This window comes from Passer domesticus, chromosome 6, assembly GCF_036417665.1.
Source record: "Passer domesticus isolate bPasDom1 chromosome 6, bPasDom1.hap1, whole genome shotgun sequence".
NCBI classification, from domain to species: Eukaryota; Metazoa; Chordata; class Aves; order Passeriformes; family Passeridae; genus Passer; species Passer domesticus.
This window is the reverse complement of record NC_087479.1, coordinates 40417908-40431076: the sequence shown is the minus strand read 5'-3', so window position 1 is coordinate 40431076 and position 13169 is coordinate 40417908. Positions and strand designations below refer to the sequence as shown.

The 13169-nt window shown below is 45.3% G+C and overlaps 1 protein-coding gene across 12 annotated transcripts in view; it reads left to right on the top strand.

Annotated features, from left to right (window-relative positions):
- The window catches only part of TSPAN18 (tetraspanin 18), a 186220-nt gene extending 175343 nt beyond the window's left edge, over positions 1-10877 (top strand). For all 12 annotated transcript variants that reach the window (XM_064424923.1, XM_064424927.1, XM_064424922.1 and 9 more), the window contains 4 exons: positions 1942-2040; positions 3267-3446; positions 6272-6355; positions 7260-10877. In XM_064424923.1, the coding sequence (XP_064280993.1) occupies positions 1942-2040; positions 3267-3446; positions 6272-6355; positions 7260-7307 (411 nt within the window). In that variant the 3' untranslated portion in view covers positions 7308-10877. The remainder of the gene's footprint in view (positions 1-1941; positions 2041-3266; positions 3447-6271; positions 6356-7259) is intronic.
- The last annotated feature ends 2292 nt before the right edge of the window (positions 10878-13169 follow it).

Genomic DNA, 13169 nt, shown 5'->3' with positions numbered 1-13169 from the left:
ACACACAAACTCTGAACAATTTCCTCTGGGATTGCTGCTGTCAAAATAAAGGTTTCACTTTATATTTAAATTACTCTTTTGTTTTAGACCCCAACAAAGGCAGCCGGCTGGGATTATTACCAGCAGTAATATCAGTTTCAAAGTGTGTGCTTCAGGAACAGACGAGCATCAAAAAAATGTGCTGCTGTCTGCAGGGTTGGATGCTCTGTGGAGTACAGAGGGAAAGGGAAGGAAAGGAGGACACCGAGGACATATTTCAGCATCTTCTAACCTCACCTTCCCTCAGTGCATCAAATTCCCAAAGGAAAAATGCTGTGTCCTCTGGTATTTTAATGTTCAAAAGCAAAAAAATAAGTCCCAAATAAAAAAAATAGTAATTAAACGGTATAATTAATTAAAGGTAGTGAGATTGAGCTAATTGCATGTATTCAAGTATTTGTGACAAAGTTTTACCCAGTACTGATGTAGTAATTACATTTGGCCTTTGTTTGCATTTGTAAAAGCAAAGCCAATATTAGCTGGTATCCAGGGTCTTTTTAAAAGTCACTACAGTGGGCTTTTTTGTCCTTAAATTTTGTAATACAAATGAAACAAACAGTTTTGTGCTTGTGCTTTTGTGCCCACCCATAGAGCTCATACATATGGATGTGTATGTGAGATATTTCACGTTGCATATCAAGAACCTGAAACCAGCTTGTAACAGTCTCTGTTACTGCGTCAGCAGTGCTGTATGAACAACAGGGGGAATAGAAAGGGTATTTTTCAGGCAGTTTAATTCCTGATCCTACAAATATGCAACACCACAGCAGTGCTGGAGCCAGCCAAGTCCAGCCCCCTTTACTGTGGCTTTTGCAGTGGCAGAAGATTTTGCCTGTGTGGATCACAAATCACAAGACATTTTGGAGAAAGGACCACACAAGTCCAGATCTACTGGGAACATGAAAGAGGATTTCTTGAAGTTTTTGTCCTGAAGTGACAGAAAGGCAACAAGATTGAACTGGGATGTTCAGTTTAGCATAATTATTAGGATTGTATCCTCACTGTGCCTCCAGAGAGTCATACTAAGTAAATGTAATTTCAAGGTGTCTAACTTCTCAAGAAGACTCTGGAACAAATTGTTTGTGCATTTAATCTGTTTTACTGTAAATATAGATGGGGTAAATGAAATTCCAATCATTTATACTGTTGACATTTGGAAAAATGTTTACATTATCTAAATATAAAGAGGATTTTTTTTCTTCCTGTATGCAGGTTAGTTCAGGTAATCAAAAGCATTGTCAAGCAAATGACATTTTTTCTGATTCATAAGATGACTTGACTAGTTCCTATTAATGAAATTTTTGTACTTCTTTTTAATTTCTAGAAAGTTTTATGGCTTGTTAAGGCTTCATTCTGCTTTCTCACACATTGAAGTAAATTCGGAGCAGCTCCCCTATTGTTAGTAGGAAGTTAACTGGTTTGACTGAAAAGTGGAGGGGAAAATCAAGCTTTGCTTGCAGACCTCATGGAGCACAGCAAGTGAAAATACAGTTTGGGTGTGGATTTGACAGTCTTTCTAAAATCTGGTTCAGGCCTGTTTCAATTCATTAAATACTTTCAAATAGTGCTGAAAATATTAAAAAAATAAAAAAGAAACCCAAAAACCCCAAGAAAAAATGAAAACCAACCAACATTTGAGTGTAAACATTGTTTTAGAAGTACAGATATAGTTTAGTCCCTGATTTTAATGAGTGACAGTTGTATTCAACAGGTACCCTTCACCCTTTACACAGATATGGCTCAGCCAATCGCTTTTCAAATGTTTCTCTGAGGTTTGCAAAAGAAAAGAACAAACCCAAAAAACCAAAGAATCCCTATCATTTACAGGAGGGAGCTTTGGGAAATGTTTGGGGAAAATATTGGCAATAGCCTTTACATTTCCACCTGTTCTGTGCATTTCAGCTGACCAGAGAGTTCTTCACCAAGGAGCTGAAGAAGCACTACCAGAGGAACAACGACACGGATGTCTTCTCTTCCACCTGGAACTCTGTTATGATCACAGTAAGTCAGACCACGCCAGTCCCATTCTGCTCGTGGTCAGTGGCCACCAACACGATGCTCAGCCCACACCCTCAGCTCTCCCAGGGTCAGCCTGCTTCAACCATCCTGTCGTGTCCAGCCTGGCACCAGGGCTTGTGGTTGAAGAGAGGTGAGACTTTGGCTGGCAGTCAGTCTTTCCCAAATGGAGCCACCACCAGTCCTGAGAAAGACACTCCTAGTGACTGCATCGGGGTCACCTGATTTGCCAGAGCCAGAGGCATTGGAGTACCCTCAGTTTTCAAATATTGGGCACAAAGAGCAGTGGAAGTGTCTGCAACTGGGTATCACTGCATTTGCTCCAGGCCTTTCACCTTGCGGACTGCTTTAGAGTTATTCCCAGCCAACAGCAGCCAAAAGCTGGCATTAACAAGTGTTTTGTAGATAACAGCAGCTTAGGCAGGACTGTGCCTAATTATGTCTTTTCACTATAGAAATATTAGCTATCAAAACTGACTTTGCTGTTACACCCCTAATTGGGCAGGTTACAGGTGGACTGTCATTGGAACTGCAGTTGTTATTACCTACCACAAGGAATTCAATCTCTGTGTGTGTGTGTACACATGTGTTAGTGCTCTGTACACCCCACGGTGCATCCCTTCAGGAGGGAAAAGCGGGATGTCAGCTTCTGCAGATGAAAAGTCAATTTTAATCTTAAAAGGAAAGGATGATTGCTGCCCTTCATGCTGATTCAGGACTTTAATAAAGACATTTCCTTTTGCTGACTGAAAGGAGACGGAGTCAGAGTATGACTTGAATCCTTAAAAAGCATCTGACTGGAATCCTAAAGAGGGATCTTACTCAAATCACCCAGCAGTGCCTTTGAGCAGCAACAATCCTGGCCATTAGCTGTGGGGAGAAAGGGTGGTTGGGAGCCTGGATCGTACTGCTGGGTGATCTCAAGCAAGTCATTCTGGATATGCCCCAAAGCCCTGTGTAGTTTGCAGCAATATTCCCAGTAGCACCTTAGAATCTACAGTATGACATAGAAACATTGGGACTTCATAAAGCTTTAATGAAACAGAAGCTCCAAGGTACAAGCACAACCCACTTCTGTGGAAGCAATGGCTGTTTTGTCTCTGCTTTGACTAAAGCTTTGATCGCTATGGGCATAGGTATTAGATTTCTCAAGTCTGCTTTGAGGGAAAGGTGTCAATTCTGTCTTCCTTTTTCTCTGTGCCTCTCCCCAGTTTGCCTGCTGTGGAGTGAACGGACCAGAAGATTTTGAAGATATTCGTCACTTTCCATATTCCTCTTTGGAAAAGGCGATACCGGAGGCTTGCTGCCAGCGAGAGCTCCAGAGCCGGGAAGGGACCTTTGTCAACAAGGAAGCTTGTCTAGAAGGCATTGACAGGTTTCAGAACCGGCAGGTAAGGGAGGCTGAACACTAGGAAAGGGAACTTCACAGTGGGCAGAGATGGCTGCAGTGGTCATGGGTAGCTAGTGAATCTGGCAGGTCCTGACTGTACCTCACATCCTAATTGCACTCCTGCTGACAGCTTTTGAAGTGATGGTATAGGGCTGATTTTGAAAATCTCCTTTCATTGCATACACTGCTAAATCCTTGTTGTGCTGTATCATCAGAAATACGAAGATTTTCCTAAGGGATTGAGAAGTAAGATGGAAATTTAGCTCAAGTTCTGTTGTGTTTATGAAGGTTAGAACTACCTCTGAGAAGATAATTAGCAAGCCAGCACAGGTCAGGTAGGATAGGATGGAGTTGACTCTCACTGGCTGGAGGAATGGTTCCAATTTAGTTCACAAAGACTCCTAATCAATATATACAATCAAAATATCAAAGGTTAAATAGCCACAGAAAACCATGTCTGTTTTCTAAGGAAGAGAAGTATTGGAAAGCTGCATTTCTCTGCTTCTTTACTCTTTACTATAGAAAAAGGGCATTTCTTATAGCTGTCTTCCAGTACCTACAGGGAGCCTACAAGAAAGCTGGAAAGGGACTTTTTACAAGGACATGTAATAATAGGACAAGGAGGAATTGCCTTAAACTGAAAGAGTGTAGTTTTAGTCTAGATATTACAGAAGAAATTATTGACTGTGGGGGTGCTGAGATGCTGAAAAAGGTTGTCCAGAGAAGTTGTGGATGCCTCATCATTAGAAATGTTCACAGCCAGGTCGGATGGGACTTTGAGCATCCTGGTCTAGTGGCAGTGATTTGACTGTAGCAGAGGGGTTGGAAATAGGTGATCTTTAAGGTCCTGTCCAACCCAAACCATTCTGTAGTTCTAATCTATGATTCTTTTGCCAGGTTTCTGTACTAGGCAATTTTTTGCAATACTGGACTATGACAAGACAGTTCATCCCATTGATGCAGGGTTGAGTTTCCTTCCAGTGCCACCAAGACATGAGGTTTAACAAACTTTCCAGCAAAGTTCCTGATTGTGTTCACCTCAGCATTAGTTAAACCAAATGACCTCTGCACTGACCAAGCCTCCTTCTCCCTCCAGGCTAGGCAGTGGTCCTCTTTTCAGCACTTAAGAGCAGATTGAGAAAGAGAGGAAAGGATTTTGGGAGCAGCATGTGAACTGTTCCCTGACTGGCAGCTGGAAATGGTTGGCAAAGGCACTCTGGGTGAGAGATCATAGCAGACAGCACCATGCTGCTTCTGGCAGGTCTGATTGCTGGGAATAGATGGGGAGGAGAGAGATGACAGACAGGAGGGAGAGAAAGAGAAATGCATTGTGAGAAAGAGGGTTAAAGTTTACCCTGAGCGGTAATGCTGAAGCTTACCACTTCCATTGAAAGGGAAGGCTTCCTGCAAGCCCATGTCACCAGAGTGTTGGTGGAAGAAGCTGTGTGCACATCGAGTGTCATCAAGCACAGAGTGGTGCACTTTGTAAAACAGGAGAGACAGTCCCAAGCAACTGAGAGCTGAATTGAGGCATTGCTGGAGCAAAGTCAAGCTCTTGGGCTACCATGCTGGTAGGGCAGTGCTGACACATTTGTGCTCACTCCTGTCTGTAGCCAGCTGAGCAGAGCATGCTGAAGGCTGGGTTAAGGTTGGAGGAGGTCTGGCAAGCACACAAATATTTGTTGCTGGGCTGGATGCTTTTCTCTGAAGATTTGGCCAAAACATGGCTGGAAGAGAGCTGACTCTGGACAGTCGTGTTGACAGGAGCATGGTTTTAACAGCTCAGTTACTGCCCAGCAGTCTGGGTTCCCTGGGGTGTCCTCATGAGTGGATCTTCTCCATGCCCTCCCTCATTCTCCACCAGTGTGCCTCACTCACAGTGAGCAGGGTCTGGCATGGACACAGGTATGTAACTATTGTGCTGTCTTTGCAGTTCCAAGACTTTCATTGTAGGTGGAAGGAAAAAAACCAACAGGTGATTGAAACATCCTAGCAGTACAGATAGGATTGAAATGTATGTGTGAAGTATATTCTCAGTGGAGAGGAATCTGTTTTTCATATTGGAAAAACTACAATCTACTTTTCTCTTTATGTGCCACCTATTTGCAGAAATTTCTCAGTGGGTTGATATTTTAGGCTGGGAAAACTGAGGCCAGGGTAAGCTGGTGATTTCCAGAAATATCCTGAAACCTTTGCAGGAAGATCTACCTGCTGTTAATTGTATTAGCAACCATAAATGTAACTAAGGATGATGGTGGCTATGCTTCATAAGTGGAATAATTGCCATAGTGCATGGCCCTGAGTTCCTAATGAAATCTTCTTCTATAGCAAGATCAGCAGGCGTTCAGCCAGCTTCTTTGGGGGGAAACACAGAGAAAAGGTCCTGGGCTGGTAAAGAGCTCTGGCTGTGAGAGATAAATCAAGAATTTTCTGCCTTGGCTTTAGATAAATCATCCTTTTCTCTAGCCAGTCTGGGATGTCTGTCACCTGCAGTGAGCGTCCTTCCCTCTGTGCTTTGTCTCTGCCCTTTGCAAATGGAGATCCTTTCTGTGCTGCTCCTCTCTGCCCTGCAGGAACTCACAGTTCCTCATGGTCAGTGAGGGGTGTGAACCACTGCCAGCAATACCTTCCACCTTCCCCTCCCCAGCACTCCCAGAGGTCCCGTGGACCTCTGCCTCCTGTGCTGTGGGGCTGGGTGAGATGGAGAGAGAGAGCTGATCTTGTGGTGCCTGGTCTGAGAGCACCTCGTGTCCTAGCAAGGGCTCTGCTGTGACAACACCACAATGAGCTGCTCAGGTGTATCTCACCATATTTTGTCTTCCCTAGGGCTGCTACACCGTGATCCTAAACTCCTTCGAGACGTACGTGTACCTGGCAGGAGCTCTTGCCATCGGAGTGCTGGCTATTGAGGTACTGACTGTTGTCTGACTGGAACAAAGCAGTGTCAGTAAGGTGCCAGCAGCAAGGCAATCAGGCAGGTGCTCCCCCTTGCCAGGGAAAGGTGCTCTGGCAAAGTGCGAGCAGGCTATCAACTTCTGGGTTTAATTGCCTGCAAAGAGGCTCCTTGATCCTTTGACACAAAGGGCAGGGAAATAACCGGTGCCACACGCCTGCACAGAGCTCGTGCCCTGGGGCTTTGGGGACCCACTGCTCTCCACAGGGCCCTGCCCAGTCACTGCTGCCACTGCCACAGTGCCCCGGCCAGCTGACTAATCTGTCACTTGGTTAATGTGTTCAAACCCTGCCTGTGCTTTAAAACCTTCTGTTTAGAGACTGAAAAGATGGGCTCCAGAGTACTTCCATTGTCCTGCATTAGTAACCACTTCTTTGGCAATGTCTCTGAGGAACAGACATCCACCAGACATGGTTTTAGCCCAGAAATTGTCCCTGTGGCATTGCAGGGAAAGGCTGGGTACTTTAAAAGTCCCCCATCTTGTGCAAAGGAGAGAGATCTGGGCAGAGGTGCAGCAGCCTCCCACAAAGGCTGTGCTGTGCCCATGCCAGGCAGTACAGTGATGTACAGAGCAGGGACCGTGGGGCCTGCACCCCTGTGACACCAAGGGCAGTTTGGCAATGAAGTCAGGCTGCTGCTGTAGCCACTAACAGTTTGAGGGGGAGGGAGGAGCAGAGGACTTTTGCCACAGCCTCCCATGGGTGGCAAGTGTTCCCTTCTCTGCATCACTGACTGCTGGGTAGGAGGAAGCAATGGGGTCCCAGGGTCAGGGAGGGCTTTGCCAATCTTCTGTAAGATGCAGCTGACATTCATGGTTCTCTGTTTTGTTTCTGCTCTCTTCTTCCCGTCTACTCTTCCCAGCTGTTTGCCATGATCTTTGCCATGTGTCTCTTTCGAGGGATCCAGTAAGAAGTGGCCCATGAACCACCATGTTCCCCATGTGCTCGGAAGAAAGAAGGAAAATCTGAAGAAACAAAATCTGAGAACACCCAAAAAACTTTATTTTTTTTAACAAAATGGGACAGGGAGAAAAGAAAAAAAAAACAAAAAGAAAAAAAAGAGGGTTGTAATATATGAATGACCAAAAGGATTGTACTTCAGGGGCTGGAACTTTGAGGTGATGTGCACTACACTGTACACCGGACCCTTGCCCAGAGCCACCCGCAGCAAGCATGGAGCAGGAGCCCAGAGCTGCTGAATGCACTAGAGATGGATGGAGCTGGTGGGGGAGTGGGAGGATGAGCACAGCTGCCTCTCACACCAGGCTGAGCCTACCATTCACCACTTCATCGTGATTTAGACAACAAAGGACTCAAGAACAGACATGCAGGGGCTGCATAAGGCAACAGGTTGGCCTTGACTGTCCAGGTGGGTTTGAAACAAGCAATGGTGGCTTGTCTAAGCAGGTGTAGTCAATGTTTGTGTGATTCTGGCTTTAATTTCCAGCCACAGGATGAAAACTCTCATTCTTCAGTGGAAGCTTTGCCCCTGTCATGTGAAACTTGTCAGAGATGTCAAGCACTTCAGTGAGGCTGGCTTTTCTCTGAAACTCCAAACAGAAGCAGCATGATCTAACTTAGCAATGGGACTCAGCTAAGGCTGGCTGAGGGTCGAGAGTTTGGTGCCTACCTTTCTGTTTTTACTAAGATTTATTGTTCACTGTTGTGAAAGAGACCAAATTGTTCCCTGCTGTGTTCCCATCTCCTGGGGAAAATAATGGCTCTGGTCAAGCATCATTGATACTGCTGCCTTCCTGAGAAGGGGAGGATATACTGTTTAAATCTTGTCAGCCTTTGCCTTTCCTCTGATACTTGCAAAAAAATGGTTTGTGGTGCTCTATTAGCATAAATATTTGCAGCGGTTCCTGCATGTTTTTCCAGCCTTAAGGGGAGGTCCAGACATGGTGCTGGATTGAAGAGGCTGAAGTTTGTCAACCACTCCCATGCTGTTTTCCTGGACCAGTCTGGTGGAATCATTTCTGGTCAGAGAATTTCCCCTGAGATTCTCCCATGGGCTCATGATGAAAGTAATCAAGTCAGAATTGTTTTAGTTGATAGTGTTTCCTCTCTTGAGATAATTTGGTATTTAATAACATGTCATCTGCTCAATCATTTGGAAGTGAACCTGAGAAAGATGCCTGGGACTGGACCTTGGTCAGAGATTAAGCTGGAGCTACAGAGACCCCAGGTAGGATCCAAGAACACCCTGTGTGCAGCCACACTGCTTCAGCTTCTGTTATGGCCGTGGATATTAACTTGGACAGGTGACTGGTTTCTCTCATCTGGAATCATCAATCCCTGTTGCCTTAATTGTTCATCTGGTCACTTATTCCCTGACCCCAAACTCATTTTACCTGGGGAATGACAGAAAGGGATGTGGTTTCTTGTTTAGATTAGGTCTTTTTACAGATTTTATAGGCTCAGATTATGGGAGCACTTTTATATAGGCTCAAACTAGCTCCTCTGAAAGCTGTAATCTCTGGCAAGGAAGGAGCAGAGCATTAAACTTTGTGCCCAGGTTTTGCAGCAGCAGCATGTTCATACTCTGGCTGTTGCCTTAGACCCCTGGGGCTCAGTGCCTTGAGCTCTCCCAGTGGCACTGCACAGACTACAGGCAAGGAAGGAAAGCAGCAGAAAGCCTGGGCCACAAGAGACAAAGATAATGGCTAAGTATCTAGGTTGGGGGATCAGGATACTAGGGAACAGGAAAGAGGCATTAGGAGCTTTTCCAAGCTTCATTTGAGAACGATTTATTCAATGGCAAGAGAGGGCTGGGCAGGTAGAGCTGCAGCCCCCCCATGCTGCAGTCAGCATATTCCAGCAACAAAGTATGTTGCCAGGGCTGCTGAGCAGCATCAGATGTTGCATTAAACCTTCTGGAAAGCTGTTCAGAACTATTTCCCTCTGGACCTCCTTGTAATGAGGCATTTTAGCATTAAACTCTGGTCTGTTGTTTAATAAAGAAAAACAGTTTTGTTAGCCAAAACCCAGCAGTATTTGTCCTGGACAGCAGGTGCTGCACTTAAGATAAGAAAAATCTGTTCCATCTACCAGTCTTGTGGGGAATGGGCTGAGCAGAAAGCAAGCTTATCTGTTCTCCTTCTGCCTCAGGAGCTGGTGTCAGTGACTGTTCTGGGACAGCAATTCCCAGGGAAGGAACAAAACTGTCAGCAGAGTTAGTAATTTGGCTGGAGGTAATCGAAAGAAGCAGAACTGCCTCTCCCAATCTCCAGTTTCTTCCTTTCCCCTCAGTTTATTATGCAGAGTTCTCAGGTCAGAGCCTGGCTGGCAAATATCCTCATTTGTGCATGGTGGGTGGCTGAAGGGAAAAAAAAAAGCCTTAAAGCCTTTTTCTGCCACCAGTGGCATGGGAGGAAAAACCTGCTAGAGCTGCGGGAACCAGACCAAAGCATCCAGAGCACAAAGTACTAAATATACATGCCTGAAGTATGATCTTGGCTGGCTTGTTTCTCTTTGGCTTTCCTAATTCTGTACTCATTGCTTTGTCTGTTTTTAGCTTTCTTGCTTTCCCTCTCTCCCTAATGGCAGTCCTCTGTATCTTCAAAAGGATCTCTTCTTCATCTGTTATTCTGGGCTGTGCACAGCTGTTTCTCCTCTTCTACCTTTTCTGATCCCCCACTGCTCTTTGCTGTGTGAAGACTTCAAATCCTCTCTACAGGCTGGCTCACGTGCCACTGGGAAGACAGTTCAAAAGGCCAGGCAGCAATTCCCAACAAGAACTGGAGATAGCTGTAAAGATAGGTGTAGTCTGAGAGGATCTGTAGCTGTAAAGATATGTGCAAGTCTGTAGGATCTGTAGCTAACAGGCAGAATTTTCTTGGGGGAAGTTAATGAACAAGCAAGTCCAGAAAGCAGACTCCCACTGTATGGCAAAGCATGTAAATTTGTTGGTTTTGTCCCTTGGTTTTGTGGCTGTCCCCTCTGTGGTACAGTAGTTTTCAGAACTGTAGGCAGGAGAAGCAATTGTATTTTTGTATTTGTTTTTAACAGCTCTGGTGAGTATTTTGGGGCCAGGGGCTCGAGCTGAAGTCACTGCTGGCTGGGCAGGCTGGAGAGCAGAAGGAGCTGCCATCTCCTTTGCTGTAGCACTGTGACCATGGCCCAAGCACCTTGGAGGGAGTAGAGACCAGCCTGGGCCAGCCCCCAGCCCCTCTCAGCATCCCTGCCTCCTGGTTGCTATTTAATGCTCCAATGACCGTCACAAATGCCTGGGAAAAGGGCTGTGTGTGAAATAATGTTTGAAATCTATTTTAAAAAAATTGTAAATGTTCTTTTTATTAGATAGTGGAGCTAATTTATCCTGTATTCCCTACTGTAATGCTTTTTTATATTGAAAGGAAAGTTTTTTGGTAATATAAACCAGATCACAAGCCTGAAGCACTCTCTGCACGGTTTTTGTGTGCATTTCTTAAAATAAACCCAGAAAATAAAAGAAAGATATTGTGACAGTGAAGTGAAACAGCTTTAATTTTCACTATTTGCTTGGTGTTAAGTACAGTCACTTTCTTACCAGAGGAGAAATAAACTCAGGTACAGCAGCTAAAATGAGGTATAAATTGAAGTGTCCCATTCTCCCCTGCACCACCACCCCCCACCCACACCCTCCCAAGTAAAAACCCTTGACCAGAAAAGAGGCCAGCTTAGGACAGACAGAGCCTCTCCTATGTCACCAGCTCCAGTTTGCCAGATATTGGTTACAGGCAAATAAGATGATGTAGGGAGTTATGTAAATGATGAGTTTTCTTCACCCTCCAAAGTGAGGGCTCTGTGAATACAACGGTTTGGGTCCATCCCTGGCACAGAAAGGGGGTCAGCTTTAAGTCCTGGCCTGTGCCTGCTTGGAGCACAATTCTCTGGGGAGCAGACCCCCAGTCCTGCACAGCATTGTACAGATGCAGGAAGTTCACTGCAGTCTCCCTTGGGAGATGACATCGGTCCAAGGCTCTTTCACAATGTCATAGATAAGGAAGCTGAGGCCTGTGGAGATGGAGTTTTTTTGTCAGCAGATCAGTAGCTGAGCCTGACGTGACACCTCAGGCTTTTTGATCCCAAATTATGTTCTCAACTGCCACCTGCAGCTGTGATGTCAGCACTTCCATCCTTGGGGACACAGTTCTGTACAAAGGTTTGGCGTCCTTCTCCCTTTCTCCCCATTCAGAACTGAGTGAAGACAACCAGGCGCAGCTGGTTTCTGGCAGTGCTGCAGCTGCTCTGCCTGTGCTCCATCCTCAAGCCACCCTGAGCAACTCCCTCCTGGGCCTCACCTGTTACACACTCACCACCTCCAGTGGGCCTGGCACTGCTTCTCCTGCAGCACCTTGCTGCTGAGAAGGGACATGCCAGGAACCACAGCTTACTTGTAGAGCCCTGTATTTTCTACATGGTCCAGTTACAGCAAGATGGAGCAAGAAGCATCAAAATAAAACAACTTCATGTCTCCACTTTCAGGACTAGGTACCAAGTAGCATAAAATCTTTTAAGTGGCCACTCCCCCAGGCTTTGCTCTATATTGGAGCAGAAAAAGCCATTGACCAGCAAACCTAGAAGTAGCTGTTTCAAGTTTTGCAGAAGCAGCTGCTAATCAGGGAACCAGAGAAATCCAATCTTACCTTATTTAAAGCTACCCTGGAGAGCTGTAACTGCTTCCCCCACCCTCCTGCCTGATCTAACCATCAAGAAGTTTTTGGAGTACTGCTCCCATATAGTGCAGTAACTAATTTCTCTCACCTATGGGATGACATTTTAAGGTATGTTAATCAGACCCGAGTCATAACTAAGTTCACAGGACCTGTGGCCAACACAGATGAGAGGCAGAAGACCCCCATTTCCTTCTTCTGTAAGATTGCTTTTGCTGTGGTAGGTTTTACTTGTCTGTCCTAGAAACAGAATTTCCCACCCCCCCCCAAAAACCAACCATCAATCTGTGTATACATTCAAGTGATACTCCAAAACACAAAGAATCAAGCCTCACGTACCTATACCCACAACTACAGCCAAAGTGCCACACTGAGGCCATTGCAGCTGCCCATGCAGGTGATGCACAGGGGGAGAGCAACAGCCACAGCATGCCATGCTCCAGCTCCTGCATGCTGCACCACTTGGTCTAATTTCTGATCCTCTCCGGCCTGCATTTGATCATTACCTGCCTCACAGGAAAGGTTTGCCTCTTAGACCCCAATTCTTCCATCTGAACAGGAACACTCCTCTTAATTAAAAGTTTTAGTTGCTCAGTATCATTTTTGGACGTGCTGAAAGCAGCTTGACAAGCGTGTATTGTCATGAGGCTCCAGAATTTAGCCTCCTGTTGGATGTTGCCTCTCCATTTGATTTACTTATTAGGCAAAAAACTAAGTTACAGTTGTGATGTTTCCTGATTTAACAATTTCCAATATTCTTACGTGACAGACATTTTGCACGGCCAGTAAGTACAATGCACACAGTGTCCCAAGCTTATGCAGCTGCTTCTAAATGCCAAAAGCACTAACACAACATACAATAACTACCCACTACCTTCTTCTAACTCTACTAAGATATTAAACAGCAATAGCTGTAGATCCCAGTCTTATCAGTGGCTTGAGGACTGTTCACACAAGCAGTCCCATTTGTGTAGAAATCTTTCTACTGGGATTTTGGAACATCAGCTATATTCCAGGGCATGCTTTGATCCAGTCAACAGTAGTGCATGAGTAACAAGTCCATAGCCTGTGCACAGACCTTCTGGCTTTAGTCCCATGGAGAATAAAAAAATGCT